General features: G+C 34.6%; 1 protein-coding gene across 1 annotated transcript; it reads right to left on the bottom strand.

Moving 5' to 3' along the window:
• Window positions 1-3,223: 3,223 nt before the first annotated feature.
• Window positions 3,224-4,209, bottom strand: LOC148176875 (uncharacterized). Its single transcript, XM_088033215.1, has 2 exons — window positions 4,144-4,209; window positions 3,224-4,099 (listed from the first exon to the last, which is right to left on the bottom strand). Exons 1-2 carry the CDS (start codon window positions 4,207-4,209, stop codon window positions 3,224-3,226), a joined length of 942 nt encoding a protein of 313 aa, XP_087889341.1.
• Between the last annotated feature and the right edge of the window lie 5,873 nt (window positions 4,210-10,082).

Below are 10,082 nucleotides of genomic sequence, written 5' to 3'. Positions count from 1 at the left end.
TTTGAAAAATTTTACTTCTAAGATGAATGTTCCTGGGAAATCAGTGGATCAGTCTTAGTAAATCATTATGAATCAGAGGAGTTCATTACGAAATCATGGAAACTTAAACGAAATAAAAAAAATCAATAAAATTTAGACGAAATTGTTGGAAAATCATTAGTACCATCAGGAGGAATCAATAGGAAACCAGGGAAAGTTAGACGAAATTTAAAGGAAATCAGGGGAAATTAGCGAGGAAATAAGAGGAAGTTAAGTGTATGCCATTTTTGAAAAGTATTAACCTCTGACAAGTCATGTCATCAATGAGAAATCACTAGACAATAAGGAAAAATCATTAAGATATTAAAACATTAAGATATCAAGGGGAAGTTAGACGAAATTACAAGACAGTCAGCGAGGAATCAGGTGGACTGAGCCTCTGGTCAATATCAATTTATGAATGAATAAATTTAAACAAATAGTTCGTTTCCAAGCAATGAGTTCCAAAATATGAATTATTATTGTAGCCCATTTAATAGTTATTGCTGAAATCTCATTTTTTTTGACTCGGCCATTTTTCTGTATGTCCGTTTCAAATATGGCAGCGAAAATTTCAAACACCCTGTGTGAATAATAATTCTTATTATCGGAGATTATTGGAATGCAATGTTTATTTGCGAATTAATGAATTTAATGAGATTCTGTTATATCTTTTTTTCTTGATATGACGTGGTGCCTAAATGAGAGACTACACCGTGTGTCATATTTTTTCTTCTTTCATTGTAATAGAATTTGCAATGGACTTAGAAACCATTAAAGGCGCAGTCTGTCTGATTTATGAATGTTCTGCGTAGTACTGTTAAATTTTAAATAGCGAAGCCCGTTGGTTATTTTTTTTAATCCTTTAAGTCTGTTTTTTTTTTCTAAAATTTTCAGAAAATTCTTCATTTTGCCATGCGTAATTATTTGTATCAGAGTTTCAAAAATCAAAAAACACAAAATATGAAGTTATTTTAAAACTTTCTTTGCTAAATGTTAAATGACAAAATACAATTAACTAGGTGGCCCTCGGAATTCTGTAAAACTCGCCTTTTTTGTTTCATAATCTAACAAATAAACAATCCCAAATTAATATTCAACGTCACGGAAAAGCGAGGTCCACGAAAAAAGCGAGTCTACAGAATTCCGAGGGCCACCTAGTTCGTTGGTCTAATTTCTGTAATCCCCATCATAAATCTCAATATTTTTGTGTGTTTTTTACTAACCGTTATAATAAGAGACGGTCTAAATCAAGAGTAAGAGTTGCCCTAGCTCTACTTTTTTATGTCTACATAATGAAGGAACTTTTCATTGCAATGCTGCAAGTTAACTTAAATTTTATACTTACACCCATTAATGTTGTAAAGTCTTCCTTCCACGCTAGACCCAGACATTTTATTTTCAATTTACTTGATGTTTAAATGATGAGATTAGTATGAAGACACACAGAACACGAGTGTGAGAACAATTTGTGTTGTCGAGTATCTGGCTTTCATTGTACACTTGCTTAAGTTGTATTTTCTTTATTGAATTTGCGTTCATCCGAAGACGAGAACTGTCTTCATCGGATGTTGAAATGAGAATGCAAACACTAAAACTAGCTATGTACAGTAATGGATATTTACAACAGGGCCGACGCCAGGGTCGGAGCAGGTAACACCCTAAAATCCTAAAAATATATACAGGGTCTGGCAACACTTGTGTCCACCCCCAAAATTGTCTTTAATTTTAAAGTTACAATTTTAAAAATTTGCATACGCTCATAGTTGACAAAGCTCTAGAAGCTGACGCAAAAATTTGTTTTTTATCACGGTTTGGTTGGCGTCGCGACGCCTAAGAAGTATAATTTTTAGCGATTTTTGAGTTCTTGCGGAAATATTAGCGATTTCATTTTTTTTTTCAACATAACTGTGATACAAATATCTGAGTTTTTATTTTAAGTCTAATGCAAATTGTGTTTAAAATTCGCGAAAAAAACGCTGTTTTATCAAGTTAGTTTTCAAAATTCTGACAGCGCAGCGGCAAACAACGTTTACACCAAAATTTCACAAGTCACTTCATTCACTCTTATAAAGGTTAATTTTGATTAACACGGGCATGTTGCACTTTATGGACACCAGAAATCGTTAATTTACATCCACAAAGTGAGAATTTCATCAATTAAGACTTTTGTTACAATCTAAAGCGAGCCAAAGGATAGATGTCATTTGTGACACAAGATGTTGACAGATGGGTGTAAACGTAGTTCCCAATTTTGATGTAATGAAATTGGAAACTAACTTGATAAAACCGCATTTTTTTCTCAAATTTTGAAGACAATTTGCATTGTATCTAAAATAACAGCTGAGATATTTTTTACACATTTATATTGGAAAAAAATTAAATTAAGGGTTGATATCACAAACTCTCACAATTAACTAAAAATTACATTTTTAAGGTGTCGCGACGCCAAAACTATCAGTGATAAAAAACAAATTTTTGCGTCAGCTTCTAGAGCTTTGTCAACTGTGAGCGTATGCAAATTTTCAAAATTTTATCTTTAAAATTAAAGACGACTTTGGGGGTGGACACAAGTGTTGCCGGACCCTGTATAAATAAATTAAATATAAATAATATATAAATAAAAAAATATACTCAACATAGGTCGGGCGCCTTGAAAACCCTAGTTTCTAAGATAATTAATGAGCAATGAACATATTTATATAATACAATATAAGATAATGAAAGCCATTTGACAAATATAATTGATCAAATAAAGAATATTATGAATAAGCTAGACTAAGAACTAGATTACATAGATTTTTGAACTTTTAATTGACTTAACATTCGATATAAACATAAAGGTGAGAAAGCGACTTATAATAATAATAATAATAATAATAATAATAATAATAATAATAATAATAATAATAATAATAATAATTGCTTTATTTACGAACTAAACAGTTCTTTACATTAAATACAAAAATAATTAAACGATTGTTAACAAAAATTATATAATCTTCTTTTAAATTGATAAAAAGTGATATTAAAGAAATCTATCTCACTAGATACACTATTATACCATCTCATCATATTATTTAGTGGACATGACGACGCATAATTTGTGATGTACACCGATTCATAAAACATAGGCGAGGCACGGGTGATACGATTAGGGACATTAAAATTAAGGAATTTCAGAATATTCGGAGCTTCACACATGTTATTTAACAATTGCCACTGTGCGAATGATGTCAGTGTAGTTCGAATATTTTGTTATGATGTTACAAGTTTGCTGATTTGTGTTGACTAGTGTGATTGATGATTTTTTGATTTCAGGAATTTCATTTCCCAAATTGGTTGACATAATTGGCCACTGGTCGCTATGGTTTTGCAGCCATGATGGCCCGTGCCACCAAAGGCTTGAATTAACTATTTGATTGGGCATCATGCCCCTTGAAACTATATCAGATGGATTATCTTTAGACGGTACGTGGCGCCATTCATCATTTTTAGTAACTGATTGAATTTCGGCCACTCTGTTGGCAACGAAAGTTTTTAAGGAGTTGGGGACGGTTGCAATCCAGGACAATACAATCATAGAATCTGACCAGAAGTACCGCTTGCTAATATTTAAATCTGGGTTTTTGGATAACGATTGGATTATTGTTTGTGCTAATCGTGCACTCAATAATGTCCCGCAGAGTTCCAAGCATGGTAAAGATATTGTTTTGAGCGGCGCTACACGAGACTTGGCGCAAAGCAGATTTACTTTTGTTGATCCTTCTGTACATATTGTTCGCAGGTAGGCGGCACACCCGTTCCCCTTTTCTAAACTGTGGCAAAATACGTGTAGCTCTGTTAATTTGTTTGGTACCGTAATGTGTCTGGGAATTTGCATAGCATTAATAAACTGTAATTGTTGAAGTAAAGTAGTCCAGGTGGAATGTATTGACATTGGGACGCTTTCATCCCAATCGCACTTTAAAACCCCTAATGACTGGATTAAAAATTTTGCCAGGGCTATAACTGGTCCCAATAAATTCAAGGGATCGTAGATTTGAGCTGTTGTCGACACAATTGACCGCTTTGTAACCCTCTTTTGAGAAACCGGCAATTTTATTTCATATTTCAGGGAATCACTGTTTGTGTCCCACAGTAGTAAACCGGGGGTTTTGGATTTTCCGTCTGCTTCAATAGGATGGTCATGGCGGTTTGTGGTGTTTTTGGGTAAAATTTTAGTGGTATTGGCGGCCCATTAGTTATACTTTTCCAAGTTGAGACTCGTTATTATGGCCCTGCAATTTTTTTTTTTGCTTTTCTCCTTTCATTTTAAAATTTAGTAAATAAAATAAATCCCTGATATATGCCTGATATAATTTTTCAAAGTTTCCGACGTTATATCTGCAGCTTCTTGGCGGATTAAATCTACAACTTTTGAGCTTAGCGTCGGGAAAGTATTTTTTCTTCTTCCAGCAAGCTTTGGTAAACATTTTTGATCATTTCTTTGGCATCTGATGAAAGATGACGGCATCTGCTACGGTTGACGTTTGAATCATCTTCACTCTCCTCATCTGCCAACGCAAGTGGATTATCAATGGCTTCGTCTATGTTAAAGCAAAATTATTGAGTAACGAATATATATTAGAACATAATTACTTATTCAACCAAATTTGAAAGGGTGTTAATCTTGAAAAAGACTGTTTTAGTAAAATCACAACCAGAAAAACAAACAAACAAACAGAACGCAACCGAATACCAAAAAAAGCTCCTTACTGCACTGAGTACGAACGAGAAATAAACTTCTAGGTGAAAATAGAAAGTTTGCTTAAGACTACCTGATTAACCCTTAAAACCTGCCCTTATTAGGATTTACCAACGGGTTGAGGGTATTATCAAATTATCTCTAAATTTTCCAACAAGACGAGAAGAGAAAATTTTTCAAAGACTATTTGAATATAGTTTAAGCAAACTTTTGTACCTGGCAGACTTCATTAAATCATAATCTGTACAAAATCTTTTTTTCCAAATTTTTTACCAAATGTTGCCCTTGTGCTTGGCTACAGAAATTGAGATAAACTAACTCTTGTGATAGTACAGTTTCAGATACAGAAAATTGTTGGATCAATTCTAGGTGTTGACAAAAAATTTTTTATCAAAAATACAATTTACATATTTCCAAACACCAAATTTTGTCAAAAAATGTTGACGTGTGTTTTGATAGCAATTCTACCATTATCAGAGCGATGCTTAAACAGTTTAATCTAATTTAAAACTAATTTTATCCATTTGGCAAATTATCATTGGACACATCAACAGCATTTAAATCATGACAATAAAAGTTTTGATCGAATTGGCTTATGATAGGTATGTATGGTTTACTATTACGAACAGAGTTGGCATCAAAATCACTGTTGTGTCCGGTGCGGTCTTGGTCGAACCCTAGTGATGAGTTGCAACCACAATTTATGGTCTGCATTGTAGAGCCATTTAACTTTTACACAAAGACGTACCCTCATAAAAACGAGTCTCAACTTGGAAAAGTATAGTCCGAAACATCTTTTAGACAGCACGTCTTGTATTTCCTGTCGTAAATTTATTGTGCCCTCAATTGTGTTGGCACCCGTTAACACGTCATCGACGAAAAAATCTTCGCGAATTGATTTACATGCTCTTGGGTGATTTTTGTTTTCAGTTTCTGCTAATTCGCGTAAAGTTTCCGTAACCAAATAGTGATTTTATGACTTAATTGGGGTACTCACTGCACAAAGGGATTAAACCACCGCATTAGCTGACTCTTATATCTTGTTATTTATGACCGGCCTCGGCAAAATTGACCACCGGTTCGTCACTACCTGATGGTGGTTGTGACAAGGGACAATGTTAAGAAAACACGTATATTATGAGAGTACTAATACTATATTATGGCAGTACTAATCCTTGCGATTGGAGACCATAAATGAGCACGAAATGAATGCGGGCCTATTCAACCATCGGTCAACTCTCTACCTAGAACTTTGTCGGCTGCAGTTTACTACAACACCTAGTTTTATTTCTATGGGTGGTTTGACTTACGCCATAAAATGTTTACTAGGTATGTGTCATCTGAGGTTACTATACACAGTTTCAAACATGGTTGGTTTATTAAATGTTAATTTTCTTCTCCATCCTCTTCAATTTCTTCGTCTTCATCGTCATCATTTAAATGTGTAATAATTTCGGGAAAGCTTTGATTTTTCACCAGGTTGTCTTCGATGGATTTTACATGCCGCACACAGTTCGTCCACAATTGGGAATCAATTTTCTTTGATTTTTCTCTAATTTACTCTACCACACTTCCACTTCGTCCCGGGGTGTGATTTGATTTTCGCACCTGGTGTTTCAATTGGCTCCAAACCAATTCAATAGGATTATTTAAAATGCAATAATATGGGAGAAGCCGCAGAACAGTGTGCCCGCACTGCTTAGCTAACTCGTCCAAAACATACACGTTTTTTTTCTATTTTCGTTTTGATCAATTCTAGCAATTGCGGTCGGGTTCTCTTTTCAGGAACTTCAATATTCTCTTTTTTACTTCCTGTCGTGGGAAACTTGTTATTTTTATCCTGTCTAGAATGGTATGGGGCGTTGTCCATTACAACTACGAAGTTCGGCGGAAGTTTTGGGATTAGAATTTCAGAAAACCATTTTTCAAAAAGTTTTGCGTCTATATCCTGATGATAATCCGCTGAACAGTTCATTATATTTTTGGCGGATAACAGTAGGCCATCCTCCACCCATTCCTGTTCATTGCCAGCGTGCAAAATAATTACCCTTTTGCTTCTCGACGGTGGTGCATCTAAAATACAATTACCCGAATTGTCAACCCAACCTCTTGTGACCACGTCATGGGTATCAAAAAAAGTTTCGTCGAGGTAGACCATATTTCTACCTTCATTTCTATATTTTCTAATTTCCCCAATAAATTCCGTACACCACCTTTTCCGCCTTTCAGTTTCCATGAGTTTTTGTCTTTTGTTCAACTTTTTGTACGTGAAACCGATTTTACGTAATAACATGCGTAGAGCAGAATCTGAATAATTAAACGGAATTTCACTCTCGTTGAGTGATACTTTAATGGATTCCACAGTTGGTACATTTTTCTCTTTATAAAGCTTATATACACCGTGGTCCACGAGTGGTAATGAGCCTGACCAAACTCAAACTGCAACCCAACATACATTTTCATAGCTGTCGTAGATATTTAAAATGAACGTCAAAGTTGACAAATTTTTCAGAACAATCTACTCACGCTATTATGTTTTTAATTTATGAAGACTGTTAAGTTTTAGCATTGTTTTTACCTGCTTAAGGCTTCAGAGATTCCACATGCGATTAGAAACTGTCTTGAGTGAAAGAATTTGTCGAAACTCTGACAGCTGTCTCGTTGTAAATATAAATTTGGCAACGAATGCTATGATAATGTATGTTGGGTTGCAGTTTGAGTTTGGTCAGGCTCATTATCACTCGTGGACCACGATGTATAATTCGCTTAATTTCCAAAAGTTCGTGTTTACTAAATTTAGTGCAAATATTTGGCCTACTATTTTTTTTTTCGTTTTAGGTCTTGTTCGTCAGCATGACTAATTTTGTGCACTGTGCTGTACGGAACTTTTGTTAACTTGGCTGTTAATTTAATTGGGGCTGCTGCATTTTTGGCAATTAAGTCACCATTATTAGGTAAACGTAAGATTATCTCTTTCCCTTAAATGATAAGATTAAACAATTATTTTCCGTAATGAGAAATTTATCTTTAACTCTTTTATAACCAAATATATTAAGAAACAAAGTCGCTTTCTAAAAAGCAACCAGGTAGTATATCCAAATTGTTTGAAAATTTAAAGTGCACCCCGAAAATGTACTGTTTTCCTACTCAACTACCAAGGTTCCTGCATCCAATTGTTTCTCCAAATCTTTAAACTACCCTGAGACGGCGATAAACCGGTGGTCAATTTTGCCAAGGCCGGTCATAAATAACAAGATATAAGAGTCAACTAATGCGGTGGTTTAGTCCCTTTGTGCAGTGAGTACCCCAATAAGATCATAAAATCACTATTTGGTTGCGGAAACTGTACTTTTGCATAAGTACCCCTTAAAAAGAGCCTGTTAGATACTTTGGTATTTATGCATTTTTTTTTTATACAGAGTATTAACAAATGTTTGTCCATCAAATGATGATCTGTGTTTAAACAATGAATTCGCGCTTGTAAAGAGAAGTTTCTAAACATGCTTCCAGATGTTCAAGTGTAAGTTACGCAGACAAACCCAAAACACACCTTGATGGTCAAAGAGATCCTGTATCAAAAATAAACCGAACTCAATTAATAAATCAATCTCCGCCAATGTTTCCTTCGTTGCTCGGACCGATTTAAATATGTGCCGAGAAAAAAAGCCGCTACCGTACATGTTGTGTGTACAAAAAATCAGACCCTTTTTTGAAATGTTTATTGCATCTTTATGACTGTCTCTCGACTTAATGGTTATGGTTTTGTCTCCACGAAACCGACGTACGGCGAGATTCCAGAAAATACAGAAATCGTACCCAGAGTTTTAAAAATTTATTTTGCAAAAACCAAACGGCCGAAGAGGACGAAAACCGGCCAGTTTGTTAGTTTGGAGACGCGTAGATTTTTCTAGCGGGGCAAAAGGAGCGAAAAAAGTACGGTTCGGACGTGAAAACTTCCTTAAATTTGCATCTTGTCGAAATCGAACATCTCAACTTCAGAGAGATGCTCACCCAGCGCGTTTTAGTATAGAGTTAATTTTTGTCTACTTTTTATACGTGATTGATACCAGGTACCATCGTTACTATTGTTATTATTTACTTCTGAGTAAAGATATGATTTTTTGCATGAAAACATATAGCAAACCTTACCATACTGACGAACTTGCAAAGAGACATGGACACACCGTTTTAAAGCTGCCTTCATATCATTGTGTGTTCAATCCTATTGAACTGATTTGGTCGGAGTTGAAAGCACACATTCGGCGAAATAATGCAGCGCCCAAATTTAGCAAAGAAGCCTTTGATTTAATTTATCAAGAAGTGCACAAAATCAGTGTTTCTAGCTGGAAAAACAGTGTTGCGCATGTAATAAAGATGGAAGACAATTATAGAAAAAATTATCACCAAGAATTAATAATTAGTTTAAATGACGACGACGATTCCAGAGAAATGGAATTTGATAAAATTGTCTGTTTATTAGTTAATAAATTGTATATATTTAATTAGATAATAAATTATCTCGTAATTTGTTGTTGATTTTTACATATTTTTTTATTAGTACAAAAAATAAAATTCATCTGATATGAATCCTCTTAATTTTGAATTTAGCAAATGCGATCCTAACAATTTGATGTATTTTTGACAGCTTAAACCAGTAGAAATAAATACCGAAATTTATGAATACCCCAACCGCACCGTCGTAAAAACCCTTAAAAGTCAAGTCATTTGAGCAGGTCAGCGCTACATTATCTTGATGGCTGCTATATCAAGTTGGGGGTCCCAATGGTCAATCGCCGGTCGGTCGAGCTGTAGTCGTTGCACCGTGATTAGGATTAGAGATCCCCTGTTGTGAGGGGCTGTAAATCATGGAAACATTGAAGTGTTGGTTGCCGACTTTTAGAAAATTGGGAATTATTTTTACATTACATTTTATTTTTTTTTTTTTTAAGAAACTACTCATGTTTGGAAAAAACCAAGGAGTTTTCCGGATGTAGAATACAATTATCTATCTATCGAGTCGTAGTTTAAGCAAAAATTCTTAAAACTGTGCCCGTAAAACGACATGGCGTTTTTTCAGTTTTTATTTTTTTAAAATAAATTTATAAGAAATTTTTGAAAATCAAAGAATTTCCCGTGTACATTTCGATATTATCTACACGTAAAAAAAATCAAAACTCCAACTTTTAATTTGTGGCCGTAAAAAGTAATGGCGTTTTGCGCTATTTCCTATGCACTTCGGCCGGGGTAGCACATAGCCTTAAATTGTATTTTCTTTATTGAATTTGTGTTCATCCGAAGACGAGAACTGTCTTCTTCC

Source organism: Gnatocerus cornutus, chromosome 3, assembly GCF_029298725.1.
Source record: "Gnatocerus cornutus isolate USDA-ARS CGAHR chromosome 3, icGnaCorn1.1, whole genome shotgun sequence".
In the NCBI taxonomy this organism is placed as follows: Eukaryota; Metazoa; Arthropoda; class Insecta; order Coleoptera; family Tenebrionidae; genus Gnatocerus; species Gnatocerus cornutus.
This window is presented reverse-complemented; position numbering and strand designations above follow the sequence as displayed.